The 18,885-nt window shown below is 40.3% G+C and overlaps 1 protein-coding gene across 1 annotated transcript in view; it reads right to left on the bottom strand.

Moving 5' to 3' along the window:
• Window positions 1-18,885, bottom strand: part of Iqgap2 (IQ motif containing GTPase activating protein 2) — a 256,487-nt gene that overhangs the window by 122,836 nt on the left and 114,766 nt on the right. The window contains exons 4-5 of the mRNA XM_013025233.1: window positions 14,341-14,418; window positions 11,078-11,154 (exon numbers count right to left, since the gene is read on the bottom strand). Coding sequence (XP_012880687.1) covers window positions 11,078-11,154; window positions 14,341-14,418 — 155 coding nt within the window. The remainder of the gene's footprint in view (window positions 1-11,077; window positions 11,155-14,340; window positions 14,419-18,885) is intronic.

The following is an 18,885-nucleotide window of genomic DNA, read 5'->3' as shown; positions in this document are numbered from 1 at the left end:
AATTTGTTCATAATTTCTGAAAAAATTTCAAGAACAGAAAACATGAGAGATTCATGATTTAAAACGTTACATAGGGGCTGGGAAGGTGGCTCAGGGGTAGAGTGGTTGCCTCGCATACATAAGACCCTGGGTTCGATTCCTCAGCACCACATAAACAGAAAAAAGCAGAAGTGGCATTGTGGCTCAAGTGGTAGAGTGCTAGCCTTGAGCTGAAGTGCTGAGGGACAGTGCCCAGGCCCAGAGTTCAGGCCCTATGACTGACCAAAAAAAAAAAAAAGTTACATAGGAAATCATTGCTAAGCTGAGAGTTGTGGGATACACCTGTAGTCTCAGCAGAGACAGAGGCCAAGGAGGAGGCTGCAATGCTTGATAAGAAATGTACTCATTATCTTGCATGTAATTGTAACCCCTCTGTACAGTATGTTCACAAAAATAAAAAAAAAAAGAATTGCTTGAGCCAGGAGTTCAAGGCCACCCCTGGTAACATACTGAGACCTGCTCCAATAAACCACCAGAAAACCAGAAGTGGCGCTGTGGCTCAAGTGGTAGAGTGCTTGCCATGAGCTAAAGTGCTGAAGGACAGTGCCCAGGCCCAGAGTTCAAGCCCCACAACCAACAACAACAACAAAAAAAGGACTTATATCAGGGCTTAGCATATGTCAGAGCTTAGGTTTGATCTCTAGCAACTCTCTCTGTTTCTCTCTGCTTTTTAGAACAGGATAGGATACAGTAGCAAATGCTTGTAATCCTAACATTCTGTAGGTTGGGACAAGGAGATCATTGTCAGGCCAGCTTGGACAATGCAGCAAAACTGACTTTAAAACAAACAAAAACTAGAAAGAAATACAAACTATCACCCAGAATTAAGCATAATTTATATATTTATAAATTATATATATATATATTATTAGTTTATTTATTATTTATTTGGTCCTGGGCCTTGAACTCAGGGCCTGGGTGCTGCCCCTGAGCTTCTTCTGCTCAAAGCTAGCACTCTACTGCTTGAGCCACAGTACAACTTCTGGCTTTTTCTGAGTAGTGGGAGATAAGAATCTTATGAACTTTCCTGCCCAGGTTGGCTTCAAACCTTTATCCTCAGATCTCAGCCTCCTGAGTAGCTGGGATTAGAGGCATAAGCCACCAGTACCTGGTGATACGTTGTATCTTGGCCTCAAGGAACTGATCAATACACAACAGGTGCCATATCTTTTGGCCTCCATGAGTGAATCCAGAGACCTTTACAAAGCCATGTAGGGCACTGGGAGGCTGTGCAGGGGGACTATTTCAGTATCTATGGCTCCGAGGGGCGGGGGGAGAGGCATTAGATGGGGCCAAGAGGTTGTTAAGCCAAGAAGGCTCAAACCCAACCATTTCACAGCATCCACGTCATCACCTGACTTGCCAAAGAGAAGTTTCTAGACAGCTATGTGGACGACCTTGTGGCATGTCTAAGTGCCATCCTGTGAGGACCAAACACACCTGATGCTATCCCTCCCACTCTGGGCTCCCTGGCTGTCTCTCCTCCTCCTCAACACCAACAGGCTGAGATAAAGCTGAACCTAAGAATCCCCGATGGGCACCGCCTACCCTGCCATCAAGCCGTGTGCATACCATTTCCTTGTCACACTTTCCACTTCAGAACATTATTGATGAGTACTTTCCCAACTGGATGGTATCAAGGCTCGCACTCCACCACCTTGGCCACAGTTCTGCCTCCAGCTTTTTGGGTTAAAGGTAAGAGTCCCATAGACCTTCTAGTGCCCAAACTGACTTTGAACCACAATCTTTAGATCTCAGCCTCTGGGATTACAGGTGATGAGCCATTCTGGGAACTGGTGGCCCATGCTTGTAATCCTAGCTGTAATTCTAGAAGGAGACTGAGCTCTGAGGATTGAAGTTTGAAGCCAACCTGGACAAGAAAAGTCCCTGATACTCTTATCTCTAGTTAATCAGCAAAATGCCAAAAGTGGAGCTGTGGCTCAAGAGGTGGAAAGAAAAAGCTAAGGGACAGTGCCCAGGCTCTGAGTTCAGGCTTCAGTATAAATACACATATGCAAGAAAATAAAAATAAACAATCAAAAGTTTTTTCATAGATTTGCATCTTCCTCCCCCTTTCTCCAAATTCCAATGTATACCGGAGCTAACTCACAAAGAAAATTATATAAAAATTTAGTAAGAAAATATGAAAGCTGTGTGTGTGTGTGTGTGTGTGTGTGTATGTCAAGTGGCAGAGCACCTATGTAGCAAGTATAAGTCCTTAAATTAAAACAACCCATCAGAAAAAAAAACAGAAAAATATTACAGGAAAACTGAAGGAGACAGCCCTAAAATGTCTTCTTACAAATTTTACATCTATTTCAAGTATTTACTGCACTCATTTCAATGTCTATTGCCATGTGAATATCTTGTTAAAGTTTCAGTATACTTTTAAACTAACAATTTTATATCAAAGTTGAAACTACATAGTACCTACTACCTTTTTTCAATTTTTTTATTGTGATTAAGTGGTTACATAATTTCCCAAATTTCACAGTATTGTGGGATAGTGATGCTCAGCTAAAGTCACAAACACATTCTAACTTTCCTGGAGCAAATTTCTATCACGGTCTATAACATTTATGAGTTCTATGAGCTTTGCAATTATTTCTTCCTCATTGGGTGATATGTACATTTCTTTTGTTTTACATAGCATCAGCTGTTCCCTCTTTCCCACTGGTTCCCTCCCTCCCATCACTGCTATTGAGTTGCTTAGTTCGTTTTGATCAATGTCCAGTGCAGCTGATGGTCCTGCTGTTGTATGTTTTTCCCTGATTCCCTCTAGTTCTGTGTCATCCTCCTGGTTTCCCTCCGGTGTGCACATATATACCATATATGTGATCAGCAGCATGGGGTAATTTAGTAGTGATTCGACCAGATGAGTGGAAGTCCTTTGTTTCTTAAGTCTTGTTAATTTTGCCATATCACTTACATTTTTGGATTTAGCATCCACTTATCAGGGAGACCATGTGCAGTTTGTCTCTTTGCTCTTGGCTTACCTCGCTCAACATGATTTCTTCTAGCTCCATCCATTTCCTGCAAATGCCATTGTTTTGTACTTTCTAATGGCTGTATAAAATTCTATTGTGTATAGATACCACAATTTTTGGATCCATTCATCTGTGGTGGGACATCTGGGTTGTTTCCATATCGCTATTGTGAACAGTGCTGCAATAAACTTGGAGGTGCACGTGTCCTTGTATACTGGTTCCTGTTGTTCAGTGTAGATGCCTAGAAGTGGTATGACTGGGTTATAAGGGAGGTCAATATTTTGCTTTCTGAGGACCTTCCAGACTGCTTTCCATAGTGGTTTCTACTACCTTTCTTCAAATTCCACTTCCTTCCCTATGCACTTGTGATTTCGAATTACAATACATGTCCCCTTTTTTTTCTTGTGGTATTAAGGTTTGAATTCAGGGCCTTGTGCTTGCTAATCAGGTGTTCTACCTCTTAGTTCACTCTATCATCCCCTTTGTGTATTGGTTATTCTTGAGATAGGATCTTCCTTCATTCCCTGGGGTTGGTCTATGCTGTGTGACCTTCTGTGTGTGTGTGTATTATCCTTTGTACTGGGCTGACAGGCATGCACTACTGTGCCCAGACATTGTGTTTTCCCACAGTTTAAGATGGCAGACACCTGTGACTGTGCTCAGACACTGGATGAGATGGAATCTCATTTACTTTTTTGCTCATGCTTGTCTCACACCACAAATAGCTCAACCACTTCCCAAATAGCTGAGATTAAAATATTGAGAAACAACATCTGGCTAATAAAAGCATCAGACTTCCATAAAACGCAGCGTTAGCTAAGGTGTATGCCTGTAGTTCCAACTACTAGGGAGGCTGAGACAGTAGGATCACTTGACCCTAGAAGTCTGAGTCAAGATTATGACTCAAAACCCAAATAAAGAACAGGTTTGTTGGCAAAATGAAAGAAAATGTTTCTATTAAACAAACGTATTACTACTACTACTACTACTATTATTATTATTGCCATTTTAAAGAGTGCCAGGGGCTGGTGGCTCACGCCAGCTTCCTAGCTTCTCAGGAGGCTGAGAGCTGAGAATTGAGGTTCAAAGCCAGCTTGGCAGGAAAGTCTGTGAGATTCTTGTTTCCAATGAGCCAGCAAAAAGCCAGAAGTAGAACATTGAACAAACAAGCTCAGGAACAATGCTTAGGTCTTGAGTTCAAGTTCCAGGACTGCACAAAAAAGTGTTGACTTTTGTTTTTAGTAATAAAGAAATTAGGTGGCAATTTCCAACTTTCTACTTCTCCATTGCACAGTGTGTAGTATTAAACTAAATTTTCCAATAAGAAAAGATCCTGGATTAACTAAGATCACCACAAGGTGGTGCTGGGAAGTTAACTTGTTGGATAGAAGGGTAGGCTTTAAAACTGAAATTTGAGATTTTTTTTCGTGGGCAGTTATTTCACATGTGCCTCCACAACCTAATTTACTAAAAATGTTCTCTTAAATCAAGACATACTTTCAATTTAGATTTAATTCTTAAAATGTATTGTACTAGCTGCTGAAATTTAATGTTACCTTAAAAACAAATTACTTCCCATGGATGTGGGATTTAAAGTCAATCACTGGTGCTTCCTACAAGATTATTCCAAGGAGCAAATTTGTTCATCCACAAATCATATTTACCCAGAATTCCCATGTCAAAAAGAACCATCCACACCAAACTTTTCCTTCCCAAGCTTTTAAATTCAGATAAGGCTATCCATTACCTGAAGCACACAGGAAATAAAGATATTTAAAAATCTCTGAAGTCTAAGGAAAAAAAAACCCCACAATTGCATATGGCTTCTCAACTCTGAACTTACTAGCACAATAGTCAACACAAAAGGCTGGACTTATTTCTTCAGAAACCCTAGAATGAATGACAGCATTGCTTCCTGCATCTAAGCAAGCACTTGGTATGAAGGAGGGAGTCTCTTGTCACCCCCAAGGGTATAACGCACCTGGGTTTCTGACTCAGGACTCCCTGAGGCTAAACCTCATTGACTCAGATCCTCTGGTCACACAAATAATATCAGTTAAAGTCTGGGAAGTAATGAAGCCTTTTCCTACTATTTTTAATATAGACATCAAAAGGTTCTGTGGCAATGCAATGCAAACTTAAAAGGCAGGACCTGGCTGCTTTCTGTGCTTCTGGATCCCATCACATGCAGCCTATTTGGGGCCATAACATGTGGGATGAATGTCCGTAAATGAAAGCCTCGTGGCAGACCAGAAAACAATAGGATTGCAATCAGAAACAACTCTGGCTCCTGGTCCCAAGACTAGCAAGAACTCGATGTGTGACACTGACAGGCCATGGAACCCAAGCTTCTATTCCCTCATGGTCTGCATGAAAAGAACTTCCTCAAGACCTAGCTACTCAGGAGGCTGTGGGCTGAGGACCATGGTTTGAAGCTGGCTTGGGCAAGAAAGTCTGAAGGATTCTTATCTCTACTTAACCAGCATAAAGCCAGAAGTGGAGGTGTGGCTCAGGGGCAGAGCACCAGACTTGAATGGAAAAAGCCAAGTAAGAACATGAGGCCCTGAGCTCAAGCCCAGTACTGGCACCAAAAAGGAGGAGGAAGAGGAAAAGGAGGAAGAAGAGGAGGGGAAGGAAAAAGAAATTAATTTTGTTCTTGGTTAAGTAAACAGACTTAAGTGAATACTTGGTTACATGTACAAGAGTGTTGTTATACAGAGAAAGGTAATCGTTCGTAAATAATTACTTGTTTTTGATTTTAGGAAGGGGAATGTCATAGAAACATAAGGAGTTAGTTTCTTCTGTCTATAACAGTAAAGTACTTGATTCTGTATTACACATACCACTGGAACTATATACCAGGAACTCTGTAAGCTAAGTAGACCCCCAAACAAATGAAGTATCCCAAGATAAGAAAAGACTATAGGAAAAGACCATATATATGTATGTATATCTATTGAGGTGGAAAGACTCTGTCCTCAATGGTCACACTTAATAACCAAGAGGAGAGAGGGGACCCAGAAATATAACCTGAGATGATAAATCAGTCAAATGACCTAAGGAGCACTGAGTAGAGTCAATCCTTGGTCTCCTGGGAGACTGAAACATCTAGAAAATCCAACTAATTTCAAGAAAAAAAAAGAAAAGAAAAAGGCATCCATAAGCTTTTAATAATGTTAACAGGTCAGGCCAATACATCATAGTGACAGGACAATGGATTGTATAACACTGGCCAAGCAAAAGCTTTGGGAATAAATCACTGCAGGGTGAAGGGAAGGGAATGGACTGTAAATAAAATCTCTACCTCAAAGCCATGTACTTTAAAAACAACAACAACAACAATAATAGTAATGATAGTAATAATAAAAGGATCTGACTGATTTAACAAGTGAAGTTGAGCCCGATGTTGGTGGTGCAGGTCTGACTCGCTTTGGATAAAGAGCCCAGGTGGCCTAAATGAAGGGATGCCATTTTGTTCCTGATGATGCTCTGGGAAGTAACTGGTATAACAACCCTAAGACAAGAAAAAAAACTAGTGTGTACTAAGGAAGACATAAAGCCAGGAGCTGTTGGTTCACCCCCATAATCCTAGCTACTCAGGAGACTAAGATCTGAGGATCTCTATTCAGAGCCAGCCTGGACAGACAAATCCAAGAGGTTCTTATCTCCAATTAAGCAGCAAAAAATTCAGGAGTGGAGGTGTGGCTGAAGTGGTAGAGTGCCAGCCTTGAGCAAAAACAAAAATCAGAGTTAGAATCTGAGGCCTTGATTTCAGTATGGACACACACACACACACACACACACACACACACACACACACACACACACACACAATGAAGATATGAATGAAACTTGCAGTCTAGATTTTTCAGAATAGGTCTCAGTAGGGAAAGTGTGGGAAATATATTCCAGCATTTATTTCATCTACTCTGTAAGGTGTCTGAAGGAAATCATGTTGATTTTAAAAAAAATTAACAGATACTGTTTAGAGATATTTAACTTTATAAGTAATGTTTAAACATTTCAAAGACGTTTGATGTCACTTATTATACCTCTTTAATAAACTTGGAACTTTTATAAAAAAGGTATTTTTCTTCATATGTAAGAGTCTCAGGCCATTAAAGAAAAAAGGCTGGTATAATAATCACTTCAGCACGGCTCTCACATCTTGAACCAGATCTTTTTCACTGTGCAGGCTGCAGACATTCCAAAAGAAGCCACGAAAGGAAAACAAGCCATATACAGATTTTAAATCCAAAGACACCAAAATAGTAGCAGTGGCTTCTCTGTGGTTTTGAGATAGTGGGTGTTTTCACTTTTACTTTGGCATTCTTTCCAAATTCCCCACAATGAGCCTAAGAAAAAGATAAACATTTTCTTGCAAAGAAAATAAGACCACCCACCAAGAAGGTGAGTCTCTGAGCACTAGATGTGGTGGCACCACCAAGCTCACCTGGCAAAGCCACTGGTAAGAATGGACAAAGGGAGTGAAGGAACAAATAAGATACCAGAGTGAGAAGCGGGCAGGAAAAAGGAAAGCAGACACGGTAGGAAGGAAGAATAGGAATTAGGGGGGATCTTGGTTGCTAAGCCCAAAGCAGGCTGACTGGGATGAGGAGACAGGTTTGGTCAATGCCGAGAGACAGCTGACTTTGTAGATCAATTGGGCCTACGGGCTGGGGCAGGAAGAAGGTTGTGCCTGGCAAGACTAACTGCCTGGGGACCCCTTTTCTCCTGGTTCCTGAGCTATAATTAGAATCTCCCACCTGCCGAATTCTCTCCCAGGTAATGACAACTCTACCCCTGCAATGCTGTGGTAGTCAAGCCAGGTTACCATAGCCAGAGATGTGTGCTCGTTTCCAGCATCACCGGCAAACTATACAGCCAGCCTCCCAAAGTGTCTTGTCCACAGAGCAGAATATCTGCCTCACGTGAGAGACAGCCCAGCAGGGAAGAGTTTGCATAGAGAAAACTTGAGATGCACTTGGGATTTCTCCACTCCATCCTGACAGGCAGCCATATCATATGGCAGAACAGAGGAACATGAAGAATCTCCTAAGGAATGCTAGTTACTACATAAACATTGCGGGCAAAGGCAGATCATCCTCATTACGGTCAGATCTGGTAAATGGCATGATCCATGACACGTCTCCTTTTACAGTGGAGACATCCATGATGAATGAGAATCAGGGACCATCCTCCCCCCAAAAAAAATCACAGTAACATGTGCATAATGAGGCAAAAATAAGCAAGAAGTTGCTCTTTGTTTACTAAGCTATCCAAGCCATTGTTAAAACCCTGGCAAACAGACATGTGTAAACCTCCCTGCCGGTCTGTGGTTAGAACAGTGATATCACCAGAAAGGAACTTAGCACACCATTTCTTCATATGCTGTATAATCTTAATGTCTAATGTCCCAGGTGTCTGCTTCAGAAAATCCATTTAAGCTTACATTAAAATACTCCATTTGTAGAGTTGGAGACTAGCATTATGATACATGGCTATGATAATGGTATTAATAAATGGGGGCTGGCTTAGCAGGTCACAAATGTGGTAGTAACGGGAGTGTTAAGTGATTACTGTAAGCCCTGGAAAATATTTGATAAAGAGCATTAGAAAAGCCAGACTGAAAATATTTCTTGAAATGAAAAGCTTTAGAGCCAAATGTGGTAGTATATGCCTGCAATCCCAGCTACAGGGAGACACAATGAGAAGGATTATAGTAGTCTGGGCCCATACCTGGGCAAAAATTTGAGACTTTATCCAACTAATAACTTTAAAAAGCAAAAAAACAAACAAATGAACAAAAAAGGATGAGGGTAATGGCTCATATGGAGGAGTGTCTGCTTAACAAGTGTGAAGTCCTGAGTTCAAACCTTAGTTACTCCCAAATCAAACATCCAGTTTTAGAAAGCCTGCTGGTTTCAAAGGCAAATACAGAAGGGGTGTTTCTCCCAAGTTAGAAATTCTAAGTTATTAGAATAAAAAATATATAAGCCCAGTACAGTCACCATGACTATCATCTCAACACTCCAGAGACAGAGGTAGGAAAATCCTGAGTTCTATACCAGCCTGGGCTGGTTGTCATGAATTTAAAGCCACCCTAGGCTAGCAAAATCCTCGCAAAGGCAACTGTATTTGGTCTGTATTTCTACTTGCTTTCATATTCTGAACAGTTTCTTAAGTACTGAAGGAGAGAAAAAGTCAAATTATATACAATCAAGAGTTTTCTCTAGAAGACCAGCCTTGTAAAGAATTATTATAGAGCCTTTTGTTTTGGAGAGGAAAAGAGCCAGGAAGAAGTTAATGTAAACCCCAAATGCAGAGAATTCTGCCAGGAAAATGACTTTAGTGATATAAACACAAGGCAGATGTTGTAGAAGGAATTCAAAATTACATTAGACATGAAGTCTTCCAGCCATTACCTGAGTACAGGCACCAGCCACAAGCTGTACATCTGGAACCATCTTTGTTACCTCTAGAAATCACAGCCATTCTGGGCTGACAACATAAAAACAGATGAGGAACTAACAGAATTTTATCAAAAATCACTTAAAACAATGAATTGGTCTTTAAAAAACATAAAGCAACTTTTGTATTCTGTTCTTTTCCTAAAGAGTATATGTTCTACTGAACAGAAAGCCAAAAGTAACTATTGTTACAGTGGATTGTGTTCTCTCTCTCTCTCTTTCGCTCTCTCCCTCCCACCCTCCTCTCCTCCCTTTTTCCTTTTCTCTCCCTCCCTTTCCCTCCTTCTCTCTCATACATATACTAGGACAATTCCCAGGGCCTCATTCATATTGCTAGACACGTGTTCTCCAAATCAATCCACGCCTCCAGTCCTTTTCCCTTTTAGTTTGTATTTCAGATATGGTCTCATGCCTTTGGCTGCAATGTTCCTTCCTCTGCATTCCAAATCACTGGGTTTATAACTATGTTTATAAGTATATCTGGCCCTAGATCTTAATTGAACTAAAACACATTGATCATTTTGAGAATAATCACAGCAAGCCAATCCCTGGTAGCTCATATCTGTATTCCTAGCTGCTTAGGAGGCAAAGATCTGAGGATTGCAGTTCAAAGCCAGATGGGCAGGAATGTCCATGAGACTCTTATCTCCATTACCCACCAGAAAACTGGAAGGGCGGGGTGGCCCAAAGTGGTAGAGTGCTAGCTTTGAGGGAAAGAGCTCAGGGACCACGCCCAGACCTGGGTTCAAGCCCCATGACCCACCAGGCAGGAAAATCTGTGAGACTCCTATCTCCAATTAATCATCAGAAATCTAGAAATGGAGCTCCAACTCAAGTGGTATAGCCCTAGCCATTAGCACAAAAGTTCAGGGACAGTGCTTAGGCCTTGAGTTCAAGCCCCACAATCAGCACATATACACATACAAAAAGAGTAATTAAAGTGAAAAATCACAATGTCTATCAAAGTTACTGATTTAAGTTACTAATTTGATACTTAAGCTATATTTGTAAATCAGATCATAATTTCAGAATGTAGTAACACATTAATAATGGATACCTGTAATTTTCAACTTAATTTTTCTCCTTACTTTAAAGGCCTTTCATTCATTTTCTGGCTTACTATGTTAAATCATACTTTAAAAAACTGGAACTGTATTTTTTGGTGCCCTTTTTTTTTGGTGTGCCAGCATTAGGGCTTAAACTCAGGCACTCATATTCTTACTTGGCTTTTTTTACTCATAACTAGTGCTCTACCACCTGAGTTATGGCTCTACTTTCAGCTTTTTCCTGGTTAACTGGAGATAAGAGTTTCATATACTTTCCTACGTAGGCTGGCTTTGAACCTTGATTCTCAGTTCTCAGTCTTCTGAGTAGTTAAGATTACAAGTGTGAACCACCGGGGCCTGATTTCAAGATGGTTTTTCTGTGGCAATTATTTTGTTTGAAACAGCAAGCTCAAAACGGAATGTAATAACAAATTGTTCAGTTTATAAAAGTCACTCAAGAGTTTTCATAAATTGACATTCTAGTTCTACTTAAATGAACTTCCTCAGGAGTATTTAAGTCCTAGTCTATTCCCACCTGAGTGCATGAATGCAGTATATCATTCTGGGTATGTTTTTCCGATCATAGACATCTGTTGTTTCTGGATAAAATATCTGGAAAATAAAACAGATAATGTGCTTATTATGTTTTTGCTTCACACAGTGATTTTAACTCCCCAGATATTCCTATTCTGATTGCTCTTATTTCTTAATTATGTGAACATAGAGGACCCCCTCAGTTTTGCTTCATCTTGCTCTACAGATGGACCAGTTCCAACAACCAATCCCCTTCCTGCCAATGCAGCCTCCTAGTGGCCAGGGGAGGGGTAGTGCTCATAGCCAACTATTCCTAGAGGCCAGCCTGAGCCCACAGTGATAGTGGCGTTGGTTCATTCTGTGCCCTCATTCCTAACCCAGCCAAAGCTCTCCTGGGTTAGGGAGGTGACCTTCCCGCAGCCACTTTATTTTTTCCAAACACTGGTATATAGTTCTGCAAACATAATTTGTGTACATGCAGCCTGCATGTACGTGTAACAGGCACACAAATGTAGCATGCACACATATGCACACTTTTCCCTGCTTAAATAACACATTGTCACCAAATAAAATTTAGAAAGTACAAATAAAATCTAGAAAATATGAAAGAAAAACCAGTAATCTCATCATCTACATTGGCAAAATTAGTATTCTACATTTCCTCTGATATATATATATATATATATATACATATGTATATATACTTATATTCTCTATTATTTTATTTTATTTATGTGTGAAAACAAAAGCATACTTAGTGTAAACAGTTTAAAACCTATGTAAAAGACTTAAGAGGGCCAAGTGCCAGTGGCTCATTCCTGTATTCCTAGCTACTCAGGAGGTTGGGATCTGAGAATCATGATTTCAATACCAACCCAGGCAGTAAAGTCTATTAGTGAGACTACTCTGCAATGAACTACTAAAAAGCCAGAAGTAGAGCTATGGCTCAAGGGGTAGAACACCCTCCTTGAACCAAAAAGATAAAGGAGAATGCTCTGGCCCTGAGTTCAAGCCCTAGTACTGGCATACATGCACGTACACATGCATGCGTGCACACGTACACACACACAAATGAAAAAAATTTAAAAGACTTAATAGAAGATGACTTCCTTCCATCCCCTTGATTCTCAAAGGACATTGATTCTGGCAGATGCATAGGATTCTTTTATACTTCTGAACCAGAGCTTAACTGTTCCTCAGAGCTGAACACTAGTTTCAATCTCATTTTTTCCCCTTTATTTCAAGCCACTGCCACTGAACATCCTGCATTTTTTCTGAACATCTGATTTCTCCTTTGGAGTAATTACCTAAATATGTAATAACCAGACTGAAAGATCTTAACATTAGAGGCTTTTAATACACATTCACATTATTTTTCCTAAGATGAAACTGTAAGTTTGATAAGAAGCAGATTTCAGTGCATGTGTGTAAGCACACCTGTGTACACACACACACACACACACACACACACACGAATACAAGAATAACTGGGTTTGATGCTTCTAATCCTAATTTAAGTGTTCTGATAGCACTTGCTTTCAAGAAATATTTTTTTACAATTTGACAGATAAATTAAGATCAAATCATGGACCTTATTTAAGTACTTGATACTTGAGTGCATGGGAAAAGCAGAGGAAAGAAAGAAGCAAAGTATCCTCTCACTACCAATATATACAGTTTCTAGCTGCTGTTTGTACCTGGGTCGTTTCACAGGGCTTTTCTGCTTCCCTTTGCACACATTTGCTGTCAACATGTGAGTGAGACAAGGCATCCCCGTTTAAAGATCTGTGTAAGCAGAGAACACCTGTAATCTCACCTCAGACCTTATTGTACTATAGGACAATTCTCCCCAACCCCTGTTCTTCAAACAGGAATCTTCCCTATTTAGACTTGTCTTGAGAAATCTTCATCAGTATGTCTTTCTTCCCACAAAGAGATGGATCAGGCTATTTTATTCAACATTGTATCTCTAGCACCTAACCTAAGGTTGAGCGCAAGCTAAATACTTAGTACTGATAAATGAAGGGACTCAGGGCAATCACATACATAGTACTCTCAAAATAACAAAACTACAACAATGGAGAGTATATTATTATATACTTCTCTATATAGTGTCTCTAATTTTTGTTTTATTTAATGTATGTGTGAAAACAAAAGCATACATAGCATAAACAGTTTAAAACCCACTTAAAAGACTTAAGAGGGCCAACTGCCAGTGATAGGGTTAGGGAAGGATTCAGTATAAAGACCACTTCTCAGCTGAGTGCCTGGGGCTCACACTTATTATCCTAGCTACTCAAGAGGCTGAGACATGAGAATCAGTTTAAACCAGCCTTAGGCAGACCAATGTATGAGATTCTTACCTCTAACTATCCAGCAAAAATCCAGAAGTGAAAAAGCCAAGCAAAATCTTGAGGCCTTGAGTTCAGGCCACAGTACTGGCACAAAAAGAAAACGACCACTTCTCTCTCTGGTCGCTACAGTTCTTGATTGTGGTAGTGGCTACACCAATTCATTTGTGGGATACAACGACACAAACCTACACACTCAGTAATCACAAACAAATAGATCTACAATTGGTAAAAACCTAGTAAGGTCTGTAGTCTAGTGTCCATCATCTGCCCAATGTCAATTTAGTATTGTACCTCAGTTATCAGAGGCACTATGGGTGGAGGGATGCCAAGGGAAGCAGTCACACATATGCACTATTTTTGTAACTTCCTGTGATTCTATAATCCTTTCGAAATGGGCTTAAGAAATAGCTCTGCCATTCCTATCAAATGTAATTTCCTCATTTCCTTTGACTTTAACAAGCACTGGGTGTACCGAATGAACTTTACTTGGGAGATCTATTTCAGGAGTAAGAGCTACAATCCAGACATCTTTAAATTTTAAAGTGATAGTATGATTTTATAGTAATAACTTAGAATAGTGATTCAATAGCGGTGATACAATGAGACTTTGTAATTTCAAGTATAAACAACAACCCAACAAGGAGCACTGACCAACTCAATTATCTACTTGCTAAAGCTTGTTCTGACCTTGTTTTGCATCTACAGTCTGGCCAGTCTGTTTCAAGCTTTGCCCATCCCTTTCTGAGTTTTTGTCATGTGTTTCTTTGTGTCCCTTTCAGAGCTTTCTTTAGTTCCCTAGTTCTCATTCCTCCATTAGCAAAGCTTAGTGTACCAAACCTCTTTTCATAGTAAGGTTTCCATGAACTACCTTCTTTCTCCCCAGTTTAGGAGCTGGTACATGAAGGCTTACCTTGGGTAGACCGATGGACTCCATGGCTCGTAACCACTGGACTGTGTTGTCTGTGTGTCGAAAATGAAGGCCAGACTTCTAAGGATAGGAGTGAAAAAGGGGAAACACAAAATGTGAGACATTTCTAAGAACTCTATTGCATCTGCAGGGTGCTTACTTGTATCTTTTGCAAGAATAGTTACTAATGCTCACATAAAACAAACAGATACAATAAAAAGACTAGATTATATCTCAGCTACATTCTAGCCACCTGTGGTGGGCCATGCCCGTTTTCATAGTTCACATGCTTCAGTAATTTTGAACTTGAATTTCAAATACTATTCAGTGTCTAGCATATGCATTAGGATGTCCTGGGAGACGTGTGTATATGAATAGGTGTACAAGCACATGCCAGCACATACACACTCAAGACTAAGTGTTTGGCTACAATGGCTGAGAATTCCAGCAATTTCTGAAAAAGCAGAATGTTTTAGAAGACTAAGGTTTTTGTTTGTAGAGCATGAACATGTATTTCTACAGAAAACTTAGGAAAATACAAACTGAAAACACAAACCATTCCATAAATCAGATCCACTTAAAGTATATATTCCTCACAATTCAACCATAATTTTGGCCTTTTATAAGAAGCAAATCCCAACAGGTGTGTGGCTTTTTGGTGGTTAGTTAAAGATAGGAGTCTCAGGGACTTTCCTGCCCAGGCTGGCTTTGAACTGTAACCCTCAGATCTCAGCCTCCTGAGTTGTTAGTATGACAGGCCATCAGCCACTGGTACATGGCAGTAGAAATGTTTTATAAGACATTTTTTTCTGGAGGAAAAACACACTCTTTCAGTGTGTACTTTCCACTAGCATAAAAGGCCTTAAGGTGATCTCATATTTTTCATTAATTAGATACATGGCACATTGTTACTAATTTAATACTTCATTTTAAATAAATGTACAAAAAAAGTAACTATAGCCTGGCACTGGTGGCTCACTTAGTGGTTCGCTGGTAGTTCCTAGCTACTTAGGAGGCTGAGATCTGAGGTTTGAAGGTTTGAAGCCAACCCAGGGAGGAACATCCATGAGAATCTTAATTCAATTAACTACCCAACAGCCAGATGTGGAGCTGTGGCAAGTGGTAGAATGCTAGCCTTGAACACAACAGCTCAGGGACAGTGCTCAGGGCCTTAGTTCAATCCCCACCTCTCTCTCACATACACACCCACACACACACACTATAGGAAGTTCCAACATATAACATCCAAAATTACATTCAGGAAGTCTGGCTCTTCCCAGAACTTGTATAATTTCACAGTTAATTAAATAAAAGTTCTTTCCACTGCTGTTAGAATCATAAAATATAAGCAAATCAGCACTTGATAAATGGTTATGCTTTTTGGATAGTGGTCACTATCTGCAATCTGATTATACATTTCAAGTACTTTGTAGAAATTATTCATAATTTCCCCAATACTCTGTAAAGTAATTGCCATTTCTATTATTTAAAGATGAGGAAAAATAGGGGAGAAGAAAGGATGAAGTTATTTGTCTCAAGTTAAGTAGCTGTTTGTGGCTCAGTTAGAATTCCAGAGGGGGTCTGTATTTATCTTAAAACCTTTTCTATGCTAGCATCCCTCACTTTGAGTGAGAACTGGGATCTAATGATTATTTTCAGAAGAAATAATGGAGGGAGAAGAGAGAAGGGAGAATAAATATAAAGATAACACCAAGAAGAGGGGCAGAGCATCTAACAGGGGCAGAACATTTAACAGGGGTGAGAAACATCTGGCTCCCAGACCCTATGACTAGAGTCATCTGGTACATCACTGACCAGATACGTATGCATCTCATCAACTGCCTATGGCCGTCTGCTTGTACTGATTTTATATGGCTGACAAATGATGTTCTAAATATCCAAATCATACTTGGATAAAAGAAAATGCAAGGAAAGAAAGGGTTTTCCTAGTCAGGTACTGGTGGCTTACACCTAGCTACTCGAAAAGCTGAGATCTGCTAATCGCCAGTGGCTCCTGTTGATAATCCTAGTTACTCAGGAGGCTAAAATTAGGATCATTGTTTGAAGTCAATTAAGGAAGGAAAGTCCATGAAATTTTTTTTTGGTCGGTTGTAGGGCTTGAACTCTGGGCTTGGGAGCAGTCCCTGTGCTCTTCAGCTCAAGGTGAACACTCTACCACTTAAGCCACAGCGCTACTTCCAGTTTTCTGGTGGTTAATTGGAGATAAGAGTCTCATGGCCTTTCCTGCCAGGGCTGGCTTTGAACTGCGATCCTCAGATCTCAGCCTCCTGAGTACCTAAGATGACAGGTGTGAGCCACAGGAGCCTGGCTATCTATGAGATTCTTATCTCCAATGAATCACCAAAAAGCTACTGAGTTTAAGCCCTAGTACTAGCAAGGGAAAAAAATGTTCCTATCTCTAAGAGTTAATTACTAGGCCATTGTATTTGAATATCAATAGTCTAATCAATAATAGAAAAAAAAGCAGCAATGATCAGACAAGGCCAATACAAGCACAGAGGGACAGGGTAGAAATAATCTTTAATCAAATTTGAAAGAAGACAAACATGAGAATCCTCCATATCACAAAGTAATTAAAAGTCCTATATGCAAAATAACTCAGATATGAGTCATTCCAGTTTTTAAATTGACACTTGTGTTGTTCAATCCTTATCGGAATCACCAGGCAGGGAGAAGCCCAGCTCAATGCTGAGTCCATTACTTCTCCCAATGGCTTCTTGCTCCAGGAGTTAAAGAAACCCAATCTTGTTTGACTCAATGTGGGTATGTAGAGTCTTTGGTGGACTTTAACAATCCCAGGTCATGGAGCCAAGACGCCTATATGGTTCAATGGCCTTGTTAGCTAAGTCCTGGAGAAAGTTACAGAGCTTCCAGAAGGGGGACTCCTCCCTCACCAAACCCTTCTCTGGAAATAAAAAGAAGGTACTTAGTTACAAAGTATGGAAAAGAATGTAGCAAATGTCAACTATTATGATTACTGCACTATAAATGACTGTATTTGTAACTTTTATTTATCTTTAAGGTCAGAGAAAGTCCAAGAGCTTCCTGTGAGAGGAACTGGAGGAACTGAAGGAACAGGTGGGTGTCTTTGATTTCTGCAGCAAATCAGACAGATTTCAAAGCCTTCATTTCTAATACCTGGAAAGGCTGGCTTCTCCATTCTACCATCCATGATCGCATATTTACAAAGTATACTTTGGTGAGTCAGTCTCTCCACTTGCTTTTAGTGGCTTCAATTAGAATGTAAATGGTTTTCTACACAGGCTCAAGATAATTTGAATCCTTTGCAATTACTTTTTTTTATTATTTACTTTTTTGGGGGGGGTCCGGTCGTGGGGCCTGAACTCTGGGCCTGGGCACTGTCCCTCATCTCTTCAGCTCAAGGCTAGCGCTCTACCACTTGAGCCACAGCGCCACTTTCGGCTTTTTTCTTTTTGCTTATGTGGTGCTGAGGAATTGAACCCAGGGCCTCCGGCATGCAAGGCAAGCGCTCCACCACTGAGCCAGACACCTTTCTAGTCCTGCAATTACTTTTAGAGAGTCAAAGATTTCTCCAGTCCCGCATGTTATTAGACTAGTTGGCATAGCCATAGTCATATTTATCCAAGAAAGGCTTTTGTTCATCTATGTAACTCCCTTTAATTTCACATGGAAACTAATTCTTTTTTTTCTTTTCATAGAGAGAGTCCAATGCCGATTTTCTACTGTTGAGCCGTTTCACAATCAGCCAACAAGGTTCATCGATGTGTGTCAGGTGAGGAATTGCAAAAGTTGTCTTTGGATGCCAACTTTTGACATATTAGGATGAGAGCACTGAGGGCTGAGGGCAGCAGCTTAGACTCCAACAAGAAGAACCCTACTGGGTTTGTTTTGTGGAAGAGGGAGTTGAGGCGCGAGTGGGGAAAACCCTGGAGTTGCTCTAGTTTTGTCAGCTCAGTCTAAGGCTGCTTTGCAGAGCTCACAACTCCAAATCCTAACAGCATAGTTACCTGGCTGGACACTGTGGCTCAGAGCCACCATCAGGTCCAGTGCTCACTGAGTGCTTTTATCTATGAGGCACAGAGCCAAGGGCCTTATAGGATGACTGTGTCTGTTCTTCATAGTAGCTCTACAAAGATATATTATTAGGCCCACTTCACAGGTGGGAAGACCGAGGCTCAAAAGGGCACAATTAGCAGAAGATCTGGATAAAGCTCACACTCCAACTTCTATGCCTAACGCTTTTTCTATTTACACATCATCTAAGTATTCATCACACATTTATTACATGCCTACAATTTGTAGTGAACTGTCTGGGACCCCTTTTATCATTATTATTAGTAGTAGTAGTAGCAGTATTTCTTCTCCTTTTCCTCTTCCTCCTCCTCTTCTTCCTCCTCCTTTTTATATCTTTAGGCATTATAAGGCTACTCTTCTTTCTCCTGTCAATCTCAGCCTTTTCAAGAATACTCCTTTAAGAGTTTGAACCTGTCTCCCTCAAAATCACATGTTGGAAATGTAATCCCCAATTTTGCATGTGGCAGTGTT

This window comes from Dipodomys ordii, unplaced genomic scaffold (genome assembly GCF_000151885.1).
Source record: "Dipodomys ordii isolate 6190 unplaced genomic scaffold, Dord_2.0 Scaffold83, whole genome shotgun sequence".
Classification (NCBI taxonomy): domain Eukaryota; kingdom Metazoa; phylum Chordata; class Mammalia; order Rodentia; family Heteromyidae; genus Dipodomys; species Dipodomys ordii.
Note: the sequence above shows the minus strand (reverse complement) of the source record. Positions and strands in the feature narration are given on the sequence as shown.